Here is a 19,675-nt window from a genome sequence, read left to right on the forward strand (position 1 = left end):
CACGGAAAGACACAGCGAGAGGGAAAACACCTTGAGAGGAGTCTGTCAGAGGGAGCAGCCGGGAAGGTCCCATGAGGGTACACAGGCAGAGAAAAACATGCACATGCACAAGAACATGCACAGACACACACTCACTCACTCACTCACTCGCACACGCACTCACACATACACTATTATGCACCCACGGGTACACAGTACACAAGCCTTTTCTTTGCTTTTGAAATGTTCTCTTCTTATTATCCATCCATTCATCTGTCTGTCTGTCTGTCTGTCTGTCTGTCTGTCTGTCTGTCCGTCCGTCCGTCCGTCCGTCCGTCCTGTCACCTCCATCTCCTCTCTGCCTCCTGCTGTTTCCTCTCCACTCTGAGCTGGAAGATGCTGTGTTCTAACAGGATTAGATATGTGTCTCCATCATGTGAGGATTTGGTATCACAGGACCAAAGGCCTCTCCGGGGGATGGAGGGAGGGATGGGTGTACAGGGAGATGAGGAGGGGATCATGGAACAAGACCTCCTCTCCCCTCTCCCTCCATCCCCAAAGGCATCCAGATGCTCCGGCTTTCGGATGGGGGAGAAAAGACGGGAGAAAGGAGAGGGTGAGGGAAAGCATGGACAAATGGAGCGAGATCAAACGTTGTGTCCAGGGACATCTGTCTCCCCGGGACAGCACTTGTCTCCGCCGTTTACTCGCACCAACTACAAAACAACTTAGTCGGGGGTCACTTTGTCTTCGGCGTCCGGTCTTTTAATTAAAACTTGGAAGTTTCTTTGTGCATATATCGCGTAAGATAAGGCAAAGTCTGACAGAATGAGTGGGAGACTAAAGCGGCGAATCAGCCATGTAAAAGCTGTTTGAGACTGATTTGAGTCTTTCTGACCCCCAGTCCAAAAAGGACCTCAATTTCCCCAGAGGCAGTTAGAATTAATTATCAACTCACTAGGTTTATGGCTTCTAAATTGAAATGTATTGCTCTTTAAAGCCTCTTCTCTAATTGTGTAGCCATTAATGGCCGATATCCTATCTACACTGCCTTGATGGGCACATAAAAACTCACGATGATGGATGAGCAGAAGTGCAGTTGTTGAAAGGTGGCCCATTGTTCTGGCTGTGCACCACTAGAGGGAGTAGAGTCCTGTGAGGGAGGTAGAGAGAGAGAGAGAGAGAGAGAGAGAGAGAGAGAGAGAGAGAGAGAGAGAGAGAGAGAGAGAATCAGCTGCACTTCTCAGTGTACAGTAACCAGATGACATATGAAAGATTGATGGCTTACTTCAAGCTTTGTCGTCAAAAAATACAAACATGCAAGTCCCTGATTCCATCCACATGACACGCACATGCAAACCTACACTGAACACAGGGTGATCATACTTTACAGTGTAAGGGCAATGACATAAAGGCAAACAAATCTACTTGATTGCTTACTTTCTCAGAAAAGCTGAAAGTGAATTCAGTAGCCTACATACAGTATTATACAGTATAATAGTTGTTTTGTTTCGGGAGTGGAGGACGAGTTTAATTTTGTTTTTCACTGTCCATTGTACAATGATTTAAGAAATTCTTTATTTATGCAAGACAAGAATCCAGATTAGTTTTTTGGATGTCTGACTGTTATATGTTAAGTTGGCTGTTCAATAAGGACGGCTAAATTCATAGAGAAGGCATGGCAGTTGTGTTGGAGAACATTGTATCCGTAACTCACAGCTTGGACAGACAAGACAATACGTTTTTCTTTTGTATTTTGTTTGTGGTGTATCTTGGTGTATGTACATTCTATGTATATTTTGTGAGTGTCTTGTAAGCCTGTGCGGGCAGGGCATCATGTGGTGCAGGACACTATAGTAAACAAAACTATCTAACTATCTATCTATCTATAAAGAGAATTCAGTACATACAGTATTATACACAGTACCTGACTTCGTATTCACAGAACTGAGGGGTCAAACTGAACACACATGCAGAGATATTCTTCCAAGGGTTAGGGTTCTTCACTAGCAGCCCTACAGTTTCATGGCAATCTGCCCATGATATTTTGAGATAGTTTGTGTGCATGTGGACGTTTTGGCCTATGGGTGGTGGTTAGAGAAACAGTCATGGGGTCACCAAAGTATGGCTCATCCTCCAGGGAGGGTGAAGATGCACAGCCAATTCCACGACAATCCAAGAAGTAGTTTTCGCAATATAGTGTTCTGGACCCAAAATGTTAGACGGACACTTAATCCATCCTTGAAGCCCCGCTGCCAGCGGGGCTAAAAATAGTTATTTGGACTCATGGATGAGATAGAAAATAGAAATGAGGAAAAACAGCACATATTGCATTGTTTATCACAAAGACAAATAAGCCCCTGTAGCGTATATTTATTATATATTTATTACTAGGCCAAGTCATGTCTGCTAATTACTAGCACATTGTATTTTCTTCTGAATATTTGATTTCATTAAAAGAAATCGAGATGCTCACCACCACTACTTAAGTGGACAAGACTAAGTGAGTAATGGTCTTGGACATTAATATGCTAGACTTTATGACCCCCCCCCCCTTCCCAATTCTCACCCGGCGGGCTCATTATTATCAGTGGAGATTGGTTGATGTACATAGACACTCATATGAAAGCCGTCTAAAGTCATTACTGTACACACACTCCTCTATTGTGAATGATAAGGAACTTATCATAAACAGGAGGGGCAGTACTGTTAAACATGACCGCAAGGCGAGTTGCGGAAGGAGTGCGTGTGTCTGTGCTGTACATGCAAAATGCAAATGGATACATTTCTTTTTTACATCTTTTGCACACTTCTAACACACATCCACCTACGCCCACACATGTACACACAGATGCACCCTGACACATGACAAAATTCATGTTGTGTGGGAAAGCCTATTGAGCTACTTAGTATTTTAGGAGTCCAAATTATTCAAATGTATAAGTCTGGATTGACCCCAATGGTTACATGAAGCAATGGAGCATTAGAAAGAGTAATAGCTTTTGTCAGGACCCAAGAGGAACCAGAACTTCTAATATTTCTGCAGACAACACCTCTACATTGAGGTTTCCTCAGGTCTAGTGGCTTTTTGTCAGACATGCAAGGATGAATCTAGAAGGGAAACTCTATTCATGTGGACACCATGCAAGTGGGGCCAGCAAATTGTTTACCTGCTTCTGTAATTCTGTACGGATTGCGTGCCAGACTTACGCATTATGAAAAGAAATAGCAAAAAATCCTATCCGGCACCAAACATATTCAGTAAACAGCCCTATGGACATTTCTGTCTTCCACAGTCCTTGACTGAGAGTAGATGTGATCTACTGGCAATGTTGGAGCGCTTGAAGAAGGTCCTACATTACAAACAGCATCACAGCCCACACATACATCCACTGTCCCTTGTTCCTAATGAGCTTTATCGCGTTGGTCCCGCTTGACTTGTCTTGCTAACTGGCACACATATATCCATATGTTCCACATGAGCAGGCAGAGGGGACAAGATGACTGGCTAGGACGCTTTCTCAGTTACATATGAGTTTTTACCGCAACAGCCAGGAGCAACAGCAAGTCAGCTAAACGCCATCTCAATTGTGTGTATGTGTCTGTGCCGCAATTAGTCACTAACAGCGTTAACAGTGTCCCCATATCCCGTAGTTCATAATGCTCACCGAGTCAAAAACGTAATAGACAAATCTACAAACATCAGGGGTATCCCCATCAACACTGTCTGGCAGTTGGCTTTTCTCTGCCCTTGTCTGCATGATGCACACATGGGAGCACACAGTTGTGCATACTAACTAACACACACACACACACACACACACACACACACACACACACACACACACACACACACACACACACACACACACACACACACACACACACACACACACACACACACACACACACACACACACACACACACACACACACACACACACACACACACACACACACACACACACACACACACACACACACACACACACGTAAGGAGGACTTTTTCTGTTAAGCTTATGATTCAAAATGGAACCAAATGGCAAGTGAGGTCATGAGAGTGAGAACAAGCAGTGTGAGAATTTGGAACCGTAAGGAACAGAGATACTGGCTAAATGTGCAGGGGGGAAAAGTGCAAAAAGGTACGTGTTCTTAGTTTGGAATTTAATCGCTGGGATTCTGTCCCCGTGAATGAACAGACTAGTCTAGTTCCCATGCCCTGTACAGACAGGGGGAGAGCATACTGTATGTGGAACATATCTCTCTCTGAAACATGCCGAGAAGTGAGAAATATATTATGCGAGATTTGCAATGTTGGAAAACTAAGGAAATATTGCATAATACTGTATGTGTGCATTAATTCATGCAAAATGGGCAGATGCTTAGTGTACCAGCCAATTGTCAAAGATCTCTTATGATAATAATAAATGTATTGCTTCGAGTATGGGTGGAACATATCTGTAAATAGTTTTGTGGGATTTGTAATGTGCATTCACAGAGAGCAAAATAAAAAACACACAAAAGGGTAATTTCAAAATTGTGTTTCAATGTTCAAAAAATGTAAACTAATACTGTATATACAATGACAAGTACAAGTTGTTGCATTTCAAGCCAATATGCCACTTCCAAAGCTCATTCATCCCTTAGATAATTTAGATGGGTACAGGAGGGCAAAACCCAATTCTAAAACACCAAAAGGCTCAACAAGAAATTAACATGAAGGTCTACCAATAAATACACAAACCAAAAAAAAACAAGGCAATAATCTTTCACAGGCTATACTGAACAATAACGTGCAGAGGCCATTCCTTTAAGACACATGAGTAACAGTTTTTAAAACATTTAACTAGGAAAATCTCAACAAAAAAAAGCTATGAAATGATTTGGCAGGAAGGTGTAAACAAAAAACATAATGTGTGTCTGCAGAACAAAACATTTATGAAAACAATATATTAGATGAAAAAAAGGCAGCATTTCAAATTCTTGCATTTTTACCAGTCTTCATTTGACCACTGCATCACTCCCAGCCATGCCACGACTCACTCAAGCTTTACGATAAATAAATAAATCACAAAGTGTTCTGAGCTGTGCTTTCACATTGAGCTTCACCATAAAAAGACATGTTCCTGCTGGCCGCCAACCTTACATTCTTGCTTGTAATGATAATATATATAAGGTTCAACTATCTACACATCTCCATGAGGCAGCTAAGCCCAGCAACGTGGCTGGAAGGCACGATCGTCTTTAAAACAACTCCTCTGAGTCTGGCTTTATTCCTGAATGTCAGGAACAGAACCAGGCCATTATACAGTATATATCCTAAGATGGGACCTTAGTGTCAGTGGTAAGACCAGTCCTCCTCCTCCCTCCTCTCTCCTGGTGTGTGTTACTGGGTCGGTGTCTTTGTCTCCAAGCTTATCTGTCCATCTACATTGAGGAAAGGACGGAAGGGACAGAGACGTTTGCAGTGGTGGCAGGGGGCCAGAAGAGTCTGTGATTCTGTCTTTGGAGACGCAGCCTTTTTGAATAACCCTCGTCTCTCACACATACACACCACGCACGCTCGTTGCACGCCCTCCCAGAGAGCTCAGAGCTCGTCATGGTTCCGGGTAAGGTCCTCTCCATAGTTGGTAGCCTGACTTCCCACAAACATGTTCCAATTCTCCAGGATCTCCTGCTTGGTCAGCATCTGATCCTGAAAAGAGGAACACACACCCATGCCAATGTATCAGTAAACTTGAGAAGGCAGCGGATATTAGTTAAATAGCTCTATATTTCCCATAGTAATCATTAGAGTGTTTGTTCAGTATCAGGTATCTCCCCATCTCTTCAGTAAACAGAGATGTTCAGGTCGGGATAACAATTTTATTCAATGAAGAGAAGTTGGAAGTGATGAAACACAAACAGAGCAGAGACGATATGTGAAGGAACACTAAACAACTGAAGCTGATAAATGAATTCTCTCCGGATTAGTTGAAATTGGTGTCCCAGCTGAGAATGTATTTTCGGTTTACCAAAGATCTGGGGAGATGGGAAGACCCCTGTTACTGACTATCAATTATTACTATCACAATGTAGAGCTTTAACTATACAAGCTCACATATTTTTGAAAAAGTCGTGAAAATGTGTGCAAATCTTTGACTTGTATGTATTTTTAAAGCGAACATTTGTAACTCAAATTTTGCTTCTGCTGGGTGGTCCCTGGAACTAAATATTTTGTGATGGGGGTGAAAAAGTTTGAGAACTACTGACATAGTAGTCTCTCAAGAACAGACTAACTGAGCTCCAGTTAAGTGAAAAGGACCTTTTCTTTGACGATGGCTGGCCAGATTGCTGACATAGAAACATAGCTTGTAGATCTGCTATTTTTGAAAAAGTCGTGAAAATGTGTGCAAATCTTTGAATATATGTATTTTCAAAGTGAACGTTTGTAACTCAAATTTTGCTTCTGGGGGGTCCCTGGAACTAAATATTTTGACGATGGCTAGCCAGATTGCTGACATAGAAACATAGGTTTTTCAAAAAGCCTTAGAAGGATTCAAAAGACACTTATAGAATCGGGTCAAAATTCAAATTTTCACGATTTTCCTAAAATAGCAGATCTACAAGCTGTGAGCTTGTATATCTGTTATTTTTCAGTAGTTAAAGCATAAAATAATGATACACAATAATGTGTACCCGTTCTGAATGGGATAAATGAAAGATGCCAAGCCTCTGCACTGGAGCAAGTCCATGAAACGGACATATTTTGTACCTTGTCCTGGTCTGACTCGTACACTAGATGTCTGGCCTCGGCCTGGGCATGGTCGTAGTCCTGAGGTAGAATCCACTGGCGGATCTCCTCTTGATCCATCTTCCCGTCCTTGTTCAAGTCACGGAAGTCTGAGAACTGGTCCCTCTCAGTCTTGACCCAATCTGGCTCTGGACCGCCGTCCTCATGGGAGAACATGTCAGCTGAAATAGAACATTGGGAGCAGGGTTATTATAGTAAGTAAGTAAAACCAACAAAATAACAAAAACGTATCGGAGAAAAGAAATGAGAAAAAGAATGAAATAAAAATAATAAGACTTTACAGAAAAACGATATCTAACTGAAACCGTATTATAATGTTTACAGAACAAACTAATCATAGAGAAATTGTTCTTCATTTTAGTTTTTGTCAATATTTCATATGCCTAGTTTTTTGGATGGATATGAAATCTTATCCAGGTGCGGCCTTAAGGACCTGCGGGCCAAGAGCTAATGAGGAGTCACTTTCTTTAGAAAATAATCAGGTGATTAATTTAATTAGCCCCGATGTAATCTGATCTACATCCTGTTAACTCAACATGATATTGATATTAGACTGTTTCTGGCATGCACAAATAAGCCAATTCCTGCACTTCCGTTATTAAAGATGAAATGAAACCAATGTTTTCCACTCACTCCACTTCCTTATAGTGACCAAGGAATATAAGGAAGGAATGGAAACATGTGACCACCGGGCATGTGCCATGTCTGGCTATGAAGCTCACCATGGGTGCCAGAACCCGCAGCCGGAAGTGCGATAAAATACATGTCAGTGAAGCGACCGCGGTTTTCCCAACGACCTTTAGCGCAACGGTGGGGGCCGATGGGCAATAGGCTTCCCACACTCCCGCGCCCCCACCGTTGCGCTCAGGGTCGTTGGGAAAACCGCGGTCGCGTCAGTGAATGGAGCCGGCTTGATCAGCTCATGAACAAACCTGGAACCAAAACTATTTATGAACTACTGAGACCTTTGTCATATAATCTGTTCAGGAATATAAAAGAAGACATACCAAAGGTATTTTTACAATCACTTGCTTTTCGATGTGCACAGTAGATAATGAAATAATAATAATAACAGTAAATAATAATCGTTTCTGTCTCCGAAGTATCGCGAGATTTGGTTCCCAGGCAGGAAACGGTGGATAGTCTCGCGATACTTGGCTCGTTTAGAAACACGGCTTGTGATTGGCTGAACCAGAGGTAAGCCAGCGCAACAGATTGGCTCTGCTGTGCGAGAGGACGAACGGGGAGGCGGGGGAAGGGGGGAGACACGCGAACCAGCAGCTCGCGGGGAGTCGCTGAAGTTGAAGTGGATGATGTTGATTGACACAGACACCTCATAGTCATTCTGACCTCGTGAATTATAGATTTTCTTTATGTTCGTCATCACGCAAGACGTTTCTGTTTAGGGGCTGGGCTTAGGGCTCTAATTCTTTCATTATAATACACAAATACTCAAATATTTAATTTTTTTTGGCATCCAGTGTTAGGTATGGCCATATTATCACTACAGATATGCTCTAAATGTGTGAAAAACATATTTTTGATTTCACCTCGTCTTTAAGTAAAAGGGCAAAGATGAGTCCATGGACACCTCAAAAGACATCACTGCCGGTGATTCACAGAAAGTCCAGAGGGGGAGGACATAGCTAAAGCAAACACTGATCTTTCCTTCCAATTATTCTTCAAAAATAGCAGAAAGATCGGATAAAACTAATTAATGAAACAAACACTAAGCCTTTTCAAAAAACATTAAATGAACTAGAAAACCAGCTTTTTTTAAATATTAATTCTTTAAAAAAGCAGTTTTCTAGTTCATTTAACTAACCTGAAATTGAAAGTTTGGAAAGACATGAAAGAAAGTTCTGTGGGTCTAAAATGATACAACCATGCGACATTCTCTAGACTGGGGAATGGAGTGAGTGGGTTTATGTCACATGCAGGCTCACAGAACTTTCCCAGAGCTTCCAACAAGCACGGCTTTGATTCTGTAATTAGGACACGAAAGAACATGGGGCAGAATCTATTCTTCTGGGCGAAAAAAGAAAACCCAAAAAACTACAGGATGAAAAACAATACTATAAACTTGAACTTTGTCAGTAAAAACTGTGAACTGGCAGAGAAAGTTAACTAAACGTGGAGAAGCAGTGTGCCTGCGCAGTTTTTCTGCACATGCTGTATAGTACCAGGAACATATTCCCAGAAACCGCTTGTGTTCTTTTAAATCAAAGCAGAAATGTTTTTGTTTGCTGTTGCATTTAACAATTTCTTTTTTTTTTATAATTTCATTTTATTCAGTTTTTGTTTAATTTTATCATATTCTTTTAAATTGTATTAAAATGTACTTTAATAATGTGTTGCTTTTGAAGCATCCAAGTGTCTTAATGCTTAATGTTTTGTGTAAAGTACTTTAAATTGCCTTGCTGTTGAAACGTGCTCAGCTATACACATAAAGTTGCCTTGCCAAGGCTAAGATGTGTATAGACTTGCTGATGAAAATGTGTTGATAAAAATGATATAAGGAATATGAAAAATGTAGGCTATCCATTTTTACACTCAAGAGTCTCAACCATCTAGTTTGATGTTTTAACATTGTAGCATACATTATGTGGGCTACTAGTACAGTATACAATTTACTATTATAATGAAGCATGTTTCTTTGCCTGTTAGAAATGACTATCAGTCAAACTAACTACTGTTAATAGAATATTGCTGAAGAAGCAGGAACCACAGTGAGGATTTTAGATTTTGTCTCACCGAAGGGGGATTTGTGAACACCTGTATGGAATGCAACACTATGCTAAGGCAAGTGTGCCAGGTTTACCTCCCTCAAACTAGAGGCCTCAAAGTTAGACGAACACTCTGAATCTTGCTGTATAGTTATTAAATGCAGATGAGCGACTTACCAATATACTCATCCTCATCCAAATGTCCATCACCATTCTTATCAATATCCTCCAGGGTTTCCTGCACACAAATAGGAAGTATTGATATCATAAAACGGTACGCAAGGGTCAACAGCAGTGTAACTCTCAATGGCCGGGTTTCCCAAAGTGATCTTAGCCCTTCGTAGCTCACGCATGGCCGTAAAGACAGAGCCCCGACCGCCATGTTCGCGGGTGTACATGGGTTGGGGCAGAGCGACTTATTTAGCCCCCTACAACTACACCAACATTCAGATTTCACAAACAAAGTGCTTAATAAAGTTTCACTCCTGTCTAAATACGGTACAGCATTCTATAATTATCCGTATCCTCCGTGTGCTTTAGTAAGAAGCCTTTTATCTGATCGTTTTCTGTCTTCCCATGTATTTCCTGGCGTTCCCCATGCGCACCAAACCCATTGAGATAAACAGAAAGCGATCGGATAAAGAACACGTGGATACAGGTATTTATAGCTTTGGGAAACCCGGTCAATGACAGTAATACAATAGAAAGAAACTCTGGGCTCCAGGCAGTACAAGCAAAGCTACGGCTCTTCTTACCACTGGACTTTTGAACCCTCAGATTGAGTGAAATTTGATTGATTTCTAGCTTAAAGGATTGCCCTTCGAGCCGAGGCAGACATACAATTACCTCACCTGCAAATGCCATGCATACAGGGACATGGTGACACCTCTTAAACCACCCTTAATTATTTTTGTTTTGTTTATTCAGATACATAATTTAACCACCTATATACTTAATTGACCGGGGTCCCCCAGAAGCTTATACTTGGTCTGCTCCTTTCGCCCTCTACATTTTTATTTCTTGCAAGAAAGAAATTTGCTGTAAAGCAATTTTTGCAGAATATTTGCCCCAATAAGGTACACTAGAGTGTGTGTTAACCATCAAACGGTGTTAAAAAACAATAACAACCTAACAAACTGTCTTGGAACATTTTGGGCATTCACCCCCTTGTCTATTATACAGTATATAGGTAAAGACTAGGGCTGTCACAATTATTACATAATCGTCTAATCGTGATTATTTGACCTTATCGCAATTATTTTGTCATAATCGCGAATGTTGAAAAATGTCCGAAATAGTGGAAAAAGCAGATCTACAAGTGTAGATCGGCTATTTCCACTATCAAAGTTATTTTTTAAGTAGTAAGTTGTCAAATGTCAGTAATTTCTTTGTATATTTAGGTTATGTGTCATATCTACCATGTACAACTTCAAAGCCTAAAAGCCAAACAGAAATGTAATTATCAACGACGAAAACACAATTAAATCGTTAATCGCCAATTATTTGAGTGACAATTAATCGTCATGTAAAATGTCATATCGTGACAGCCCTAAAGACTACCTTTGTTTTAGTCAGACAGTGCAATTGATACAATCACTGAAGAGGACACTATTTGAGCATGACTTTTGTAACACTCAGTAACATTTATAATTAACTCTCACAAATGGGTCATACATTTTTTAAGGACACCGAGACCGAGTGCATTACTTGCTACGCAACTCTTGTAGCCAAATTTATATTTAAAGAAGACGTCTTAAGTGGAATAGTCAGACTACCCCACTAGACGTGTTCCAAAAAATAAAGATTTTTTTTAATAAATAAATAAAAAATCATTAGAGTTAAAGATTCATTATAAGGTTATCCAACTGTGGCACATGTTACCAAGTGGTATTTAGCAGATGCTCTTATCCAGAGCAAGATAAGAGTAAGCAGAGTAAGCATGAACCCTAGTAAACAAATGACAGGGTAAATAGTCACATAAGTAGGGGCAAAATGAACAATGTAGTGCCTGAAGGATAGCAGATATACAAGCTGTGCCGCGCTGCGAGCTTGTAGATCTGCTATTTTTGAAAAATCGTGAAAATTCGAATTTTGACCCAATTCTATAAGTGTCTTTTGAATCCTTCTAAGACTAAGAACCTATGTTTCTATGTCAGCAATCTGGCTTAGCCATCGTCAAAGAAAATGTTCTTTTCACTTAACTGGAGCTCAGTTAGTCTGTTCTTGAGAGACTACCATGTCAGTGGTTCTCAAACCTTTTCATTTGAAGGACCCCCAAAATGATATTTATTTGTCCACGGACCCCCATCTCAAAATATTCAGTTCCAGGGACCCCTCCAGAAGCAAAATTTGAGTTACAAACGTTTGCTTTGAAAATGCATATATTCAAAGATTTGCACACATTTTCATGACTTTTTCAAAAATAGCAGATCTACAAGCTCGCAGCGCGGCACTCGGTGCCGCGCTGTGAGCTTGTATATCTGCTATTTTTCAATAGTTAAAGCAGTCAATAATTCTAGGCCTAAATGGGCTAAACTACAGTACTTGCCATGCTAAATAATATTCTTCATTTTGTGGTCAAGGAAAACAAATCTAGATAACGAATAAAACATGCACTATGAACAATTAGTAAATAATAACTAGCATCCATCTAAAAGGACTGACAAGAAGGGAGTTTGTTCCCCCTTGCAGTTCCTCCAAGAGTCCAGGACATGTAGAGCGCTGGCCAGGATAATTTCTAAATCAAACTGTGTAAGTGTAAAGCCCTTTGCACACAGGACAGTTGCGTTTTTTTCGTTTGCTGCATGAATAAAACGCATTGGATTTGGTGTGCAATGCTGTGCGGAATCGGCGCTGCGGATCCCAAAAGGAGTCATAAAAGGAGTGATGAGTTTTTTACCGCATGCGACAAGACGCACGAATCGAACTGAGTTCGATCGAGAAAAAGACGCACGGCCGCAGCCACTCGTCGCATGGCCAATTCGGATCCGGTGTGCATGAGGTCGTAGAGAATCATTGTTTTCTTTTTAAAAAGTGAAATTGTCCGTTTTATCCGTACGGATAAACGCGCCTGTGTGCAAAGGGCTTAAGCGTTAAGTAATGCTCTCTAGTAACGCATGCCTTCTATAAACTTAGCAGCATGATCTGGTTTGACTATGTCTAATCACACATGACGTTCCTGTGGCAGTGTGGAGGACGTACCAAGATCACAATATCCTTCATGTGGTCAAACTCCTCAGGGTGGAGGAATGAAGTGAACTCCTCTCGATCAGCGAACAGATCCCTGTTCAGATCTGCCGTCTTGAAGCGCCTCTCGTCACGAGGGAGCATCTTCCTGAAGCTGAACTGGTCGGTCGCGTCGTCAAACTCGTCTGGGTTGGCTGCCAGGATGAAGGAAAACAGTGGTGTAAAGTAACTAAGTACATTTACTTAAGTACTGTACTTAAGTAGAATGTTTAGGTATTTTTACTTTATTGGAGTATAGAGGGTATGCGCATGCATAAAGTGAAGGCAAATCGAGTGGCAACTGGCAAAGTGAGTTTAAAGTCATTTAAAGTTATACTATGTAACTTTTTTTATAAAACAAATCTTAAATTTGTCCTAACTATTAAATCGCTAACGTTTTAGAACACCCACTCCGTTAATTTCAGCCCCTAAAGCCTTCTGTAAATATGTTTTCTATGATCCTGGCCGGGGTCCGGATTTCGCGGCAAAATTACGTCATCTGCATCATCTGTATGCGTTGTGTATACGTTGGCCAATCACATCGCGGATCATACACACATGATACACTACCGGCCAATCACAGCGTGTCTTGCCGTCTCTTCAGGAAGTAGCCTCCCTCAGCAACAGTGTTACTGTTTACGATGGTGAAGGATTCTTGCCTCTTACTCCCCAAATCCTGGTCAGAAAATTACGTTCTACCCCTCTACGGATTTGTATCGGTCACGGTGGGTCCCGCGGTGGTTTGCGGCCCCACTCCGGTGGTCCGTGGCGACACCGGGCGCAAAACGGCCGAAAAAAGCAATAACGCTACTGACCACTAGTTTAGCAACTTACACAGTATAGCTTTAACGTTGTTTAATACAATAAGATGGGACTATTCTGTTTGGATGTATGGGCTGTCAAGGCCAGAAGGTTGTTTTTTTTGCCACTCAGTAGGCGTTCCCGCATAACTTCCGGGTATGATGATGATGTCACGCGCATACCCTCCATTTCCAGTAGTTTTACTTCTACTCCACTACATCTCAAAGGGAAAATATTATACTTTTACTCTACTACAATGATTTGAAAATTATAGTTACTTTGCAGATTTTTATTATTATTATTACAAAACATACGTTAAGCACTTCAACCCTATATACTGTACATTTCGGCTATTTAAAAATAGACGATCTACAAGCTCACAATGCGTTGTTGTGACGCATTGTGAGCTTATAAATCTGCCATTTTGAAAAGATTTTTATACAATTTATATATTTGAAAACTTGTAAAATGGGACATTCTGCATAAAGAGTAGTTTCTACTTTTGGTACTTTCGATTTTAAATTCCAGACTTACATTTTAAAATTCCAGACTTTTACTTGAAACAGACTATTCTACATTGCAGTACCGATACTTTTACTTAAGTAAAAATGTGTATACCAGGATCCCACAACAAAAGTCACTATTAGTGTTCTGGGATCCAGTGTTAATTGTAGTTTGAACTGAAAATGTGTTGTGAAATGTGTATAGAAAACTGCATGGTCTTACCAAGGTAGTAGCCATATGTGGCTTGCTTGTACTCCTCCCACGAGATCTGGTTGTCTTTGTTCAAGTCATAATCGGTCCACACCTTGGCTACATTCTCATATACATAACGCTTCTGGACCCTTTTTATCCAAGCCTTCAGTTCACTGGTGGTGATGTGACCATCGGCATCACCGTCTATCCGGTCCACTATCTTACTGTGTGAGGTAAAGAGAATACACATGCAGCAACGTTAAATTATGATTGAAATACATTATAGCAGGGGTCTTCAACAGGGGGTCCGAGACCCCTAGGGGGCCCTCAGAGTTACTACAGGGGGTCCTCCAAATCTTTGAGTGATAGAAACCTTTTTTTCTCCTTTTTTATACTAACCACTTGAACCCTAGCATCCATATTCTGAGAACTTTAGCCAAAAATATCAGATCTACAAGCTCACAACGCGTTGTGAGCTTGTAGATCAGCTATTTTCGGCAAAGAGTTTGTGCATTATAGCCTATATTATGTTTGTTTGTTTGTGTGTGTGTGTGTGTGTGTGTGTGTGTGTGTGTGTGTGTGTGTGTGTGTGTGTGTGTGTGTGTGTGTGTGTGTGTGTGTGTGTGTGTGTGTGTGTGTGTGTGTGTGGTCATGGCCTAAGCATTCTCTTCAGACCCCCAGCACCTGTAATTGTTAAGTGGGCATTAAAGTGGGCACTCAACTCTCTCAAGTGACAGCCAAGTTTGGCTGTTACAGTCTCTCAGGAAAGCCTGGTGAGGCGAGGTTACTGTTACAGTAGTTGTCTGAAAACACCACACTTATAGGAAGGTCCCATTCTACAAAAGGACACACATACACTACACACGGGTGAAAAGAAAACATGATATCCTGGCAGAGAAAACAAGTGTATGCTTAGATCTCAGTTGCCACGTTGTGATGTTGCATTATGGTAGATCCTCCCTCTGGATCATGACTGGAAAGGGAATTCTGTGGGAAAGCGCCAACAACACAGACTACGCCCATTGAGCCAACTCGTGTGTTACATGATGCCAAGTATAGCAAACATAGTAGTTGAGGCTACTTTAAAGTTTTCATGTACAGTGAGTGGGTGGGTCATTATGTGATAGCATAGCAACATAGCAGCTTTTCAGCAGCTTTCTCGACTGCAACTTTGCCACCATTCAAAAAATGTTTATTTAATGGGCTATCTATAATTAAGAGCTTAACTAGGCAATTAACCCTTGGCATAATAATGCTTCATTATTTCATTGAGATTTTCTGACACGCACTGTCTCTCAAGCACCACTTCTGAAAGGTTAATGCCCCGAATCCAAATGACTACACGCAACAGTTTTTCCTGCAACTTGAACTAGTGTCCTCGGCCCAATATAGCCATAATTGGCTTTGAACGACTTTGAATGTCTACTCTATACCATTTCCATCCCATACTGTCACAGTAGCCTTGCATGCAGAAGATGCTCTGGTGAGTCTGGTCCAAATTGATAACTTTATCCTGATCAAGATGAGAGCTTTATGGTTCACTGGATATAGAAATAATGGAAGCCTTACCCTAGCCTGTCCTGGCTCTCCTCGGGGGTGAGCTGATCAAATGTCTTAGCCTCATCCTTGCCCAGAAAGGCCTCATGGTCGTACTGGTAGCTCCTATTGTCTTCGTGGGGTTGCTGCCTGCTCACTTCTGGATCGGGGATATGGTGCACCCTTTCCTTTCTCAACGTCGGCTTGCCGTGCACCTCCACGGCGAGGGCACACAGCAGCAGAGCGCACACGTACCTACACACATCCATATCATCAAGTGTGGCAAAGGTTGGGTTTTCCTGAGGTCAAGTCAGCTGTTTCTGAGCTGTCCTGCGATGGCACAGGGAATCTGTTTACTGCAAAGATGCAGGTAGTTCGACCGTAGGCCCCTCCACAAACTACAATGTCTCTGCCTTTACCAAAGGAGCGTAACACCGGCAGAGCATCCAACAGCAAGACACTGCCTGCGAGCATTTAGTTGCATTTAGCCTACAACAACTCCTAAGAACAACTACACTACAGCGGGGTTTCGGCAATCTTGTCTGGTTCTCTGAAAATAGTAACGCAACCAAACCCCTTTCACGTTGCTTCACGCAGAGCCAATCACATTGGCGTTTTCAGACAAATCCCCGCCTCTTCTGTTTAGAGTGCCTTTACCATTGGTCCACCGGCTGTCGGTAACACGAGAGGATCTCCGGCGCCACGTTGCAAGATGACACGCAAACGCGCTGGACACTGGTCTGGACAGAGTTGCAACTTGAAAGCTGCAGGATGCACTCTGCAGTCTGCACTGCTGCAGGCTGGAGCAGCCAGATGCCTGCAAAAATGAAAATAGTTATTCTCCAGAGACTACAGTTCACTGTGCACATTCACCGTGCTCTAGCACTGTGAATAAAGTATACTCAAGTAAATACCCAAGTAAGTATTGAAAAGTACAAATTACGAGGAACATTTTATTGATATTTCTGTATTTACCACTTAGATTCCCCCCCCCCCCCCCCCCCAAATAATACATTTTGACATTTCTGAAAATAGCTGATCTACAAGCTCACAGTGAGTCTTTGGACTGCAGTCTGCTTTGGAGAGGACTAAACTGCAAAGTTCGAGGGAAGGTAAATGAGACTCACTCACCAGTCCACCGCCCTAAAATTTGTACCATCCATCATAAAATAAATCTGAATGAAATTATGCTCATTCAAGAGTTGAAATCAATGCACTTCGCCTTCAGACACTTCCGTCAATCCTAATACAGATATTTCCAGGAAGTTAATTATGGACAATGATGGAAATGTAAAATCATATTCCATATTGATGAACAGTTTTTCCCAACCATAATAACGTACTCCACACAAGAAAAGAGTCCACACCAGTGCAATTGGGTTTTGAGTTAGTTGTATTGAAATTATAGTCCGAGTTTAGATTGTACTGTACAAGTACAGTAGAGAACAACTTCACCCATAGTTTTTTCTGTATAAAGCATAATGATTCACAGATATATGGAGTTTACAGAATACATTAGTCACATTTTGATTGGACAATTAAGCCCAACAGTGTGCGTCAGATGTTTTCGTGTTGTTCGTCCCAGTAGCAAGGCCAGATATCCTGGCCTGGCAATATCATTTTGTTATCCTGGATCCTGGACATTGTGACCTGATTGGCATCTCTCAGCGTCATTGTCCTGCGTTAGTTATTTGTTCAAAACATCATGACATTGACGTTTAACACTGAAAATGATATCTATACCATATTAAACACAATAACATATTTTACTATCAATTCCCCCGTGAGATAGCATTTGAAGTGTTAAAGGGTCAAAGGATAATAAAACAACAAGGGAAGAAAACATGGGTTAAACTTTTTAAAGGTATTTGAAACAGAACATAATAATTGTCAAAAGTCAAAAACATTTCGATAGATTTTTTTTTTAAGAGGAGAGTCAAAAGAACTGTATATTTTCCAAAGGTATTTAAGTCAGAATATCATAATTGAACTTAATTATTAATTATTATATATATGTATTTTACAAAGGTTCAATGTGTCCAAGATTGATTGGAAATTATCCATGTCAAGCAAGATAAAAACACATCAGCATCACGCTCCCGGGTGGTTATTACAATTTGGGGCCGATTTTAGTCAAAACAAGACGAACTTGACTCTTTACCATAATTTAGGTTAAAGACAAAAGCATTCAAAATGTATTTAGACAGCATCCGAAAATCAGCCGTTTGGCGGTCATAATTCGTACACCTCCGAGGTTACCTTTAGGTAATGAGTGGTCTTAATTGTCCCTGCAGGTTGGGGACATTTATAGTGAGGTGTCAAACCGGAGTCAGGACAATGACGCTGAGAGATGCCAATCAGGTCACAATGTCCAGGATCCAGGATAACAAAATGATATTGCCAGGCCAGGATATCTGGCCTTGCTACTGGGACGAACAACACGAAAACATCTGACGCACACTGTTGGGCTTAATTGTCCAATCAAAATGTGACTAATGTATTCTGTAACCTCCATATATCTGTGAATCATTATGCTTTATACAGAAAAAACTATGGGTGAAGTTGTTCTCTACTGTACTTGTACAGTACAATCTAAACTCGGACTATAATTTCAATACAACTAACTCAAAACCCAATTGCACTGGTGTGGACTCTTTTCTTGTGTGGAGTACGTTATTATGGTTGGGAAAAACTGTTCATCAATATGGAATATGATTTTACATTTCCATCAGACAACATTCAAAATGGTCACCAAAACTATTGACAGTTGACTCAAAAGACACCAAAGAATCTCCAAAAAGCTTAACATTTGGCACACATGTCCTTTGGGTCATCCATCCTAGAAGGGGTGCCCAAAAGAATCTGAAACAGGAAGTGAGTTATTGACAAAATTGAAGAAAAAAAAGTGCCCCTTAGCGGGTAGCGTCCAGCAGATTACCAAGCGTGTCTATGAAGGGAGCGCTCGTTTTATGGTTAGATGTCACAGTTATTGTCCACGACATTAAGTTATTGTCCACGACATTGCAAGCGGCGCGAAGGCCGGCGGAGCGCCGCGCGAGTTACGAAGCCGTGGTGAATGCAATCGTTATATTTATGCCCAGGCCGTAAGGCCTGGGCAAGCGCACGATAAACGCAATGATAATTGGGTTTTGGTGCACCTCGCGCGGTCCAAGTGACTACAACTGAGCGCTCCCTACGTCCGGTTCAGCCAATCACAGGGGGCTTGGGGGAGACCGGAACCAGACCGGAACAGGGACAGCCTTGGGCATACGCCAGACGCTAACGGGTAACGCCTGACACTGTGGTTCCCCTGACGCATCACTGTGACATCACAGGTGACATCACAGTGATGATATACATCACTGGCCAGACAGGCCAAGACATGGCGCGAGCCGCGCGACCTCGCCCTGAGGCCTCTTACTAGTAGGTCTATATGAAATTGCTTTTGCATCTGTGTTGTGCAGAAGCACATTCATATTAATATGTGATTACAATTTGGGGTTAATCTGATGATTTTTTTGGCATTCATTGTCTCCGCCAGGCCAAAGGCATAGGGAGTCTATGTTTTGCACCCTGTCCTGTCTTACCAGCTAATCTCCGGCACCGTTGTCCGTCCGTCCGTCTGTGTGTGTGTGTGTGTGTGTGTGTGTGTGTGTGTGTGTGTGTGTGTGTGTCCGTCCGTACGTACGTGCGTCCGTCCGTCTGTTACCAGCTAATCTCCGGCGCCATTGGCCCTTTCTCACATTTTTCACATTGGCCTTTTCTAGCGCTACCATGAGGCCGAGCTTTGCAAAACAGATTTTTTGACAGTACTCCTACGGATTTTGTTCTAAAATCACGCAAATCGTCATACAATATCTCTACTACAGTAATGTCATCAACATGGATCTGTACGATTTTCCATATTCCATCCAAGATT

At 41.6% G+C, this 19,675-nt stretch overlaps 1 protein-coding gene across 1 annotated transcript; it reads right to left on the bottom strand.

The window, feature by feature from the left end:
- Positions 1–4,505: 4,505 nt before the first annotated feature.
- rcn1 (reticulocalbin 1, EF-hand calcium binding domain) lies at positions 4,506–16,277 on the bottom strand. Its single transcript, XM_080730739.1, has 6 exons — positions 15,790–16,277; positions 14,251–14,444; positions 12,700–12,878; positions 9,676–9,736; positions 6,734–6,933; positions 4,506–5,674 (listed from the first exon to the last, which is right to left on the bottom strand). Exons 1-6 carry the CDS (start codon positions 16,023–16,025, stop codon positions 5,567–5,569), a joined length of 978 nt encoding a protein of 325 aa, XP_080586865.1. The 5' UTR covers positions 16,026–16,277; the 3' UTR covers positions 4,506–5,566.
- Positions 16,278–19,675: the final 3,398 nt, after the last annotated feature.

The sequence above is a fragment of the Nannobrachium achirus genome (assembly GCF_963921795.1).
Source record: "Nannobrachium achirus genome assembly, chromosome: 7".
Lineage (NCBI taxonomy): Eukaryota > Metazoa > Chordata > Actinopteri > Myctophiformes > Myctophidae > Nannobrachium > Nannobrachium achirus.

Excerpts from the sequence above, each read along its gene's own strand:
- rcn1 (XM_080730739.1), bottom strand. The coding sequence starts at position 16,025 with ATGGATGTGTGTAGGTACGTGTGCGCTCTGCTGCTGTGTGCCCTCGCC. Across the intron at positions 14,445-15,789 it reads GAGAGCCAGGACAGGCTAGG|TAAGATAGTGGACCGGATAG; the intron begins GTAAGGCTTCCA and ends TACCTCACACAG. Across the intron at positions 9,737-12,699 it reads TGAAGGATATTGTGATCTTG|GAAACCCTGGAGGATATTGA; the intron begins GTACGTCCTCCA and ends ATTTGTGTGCAG.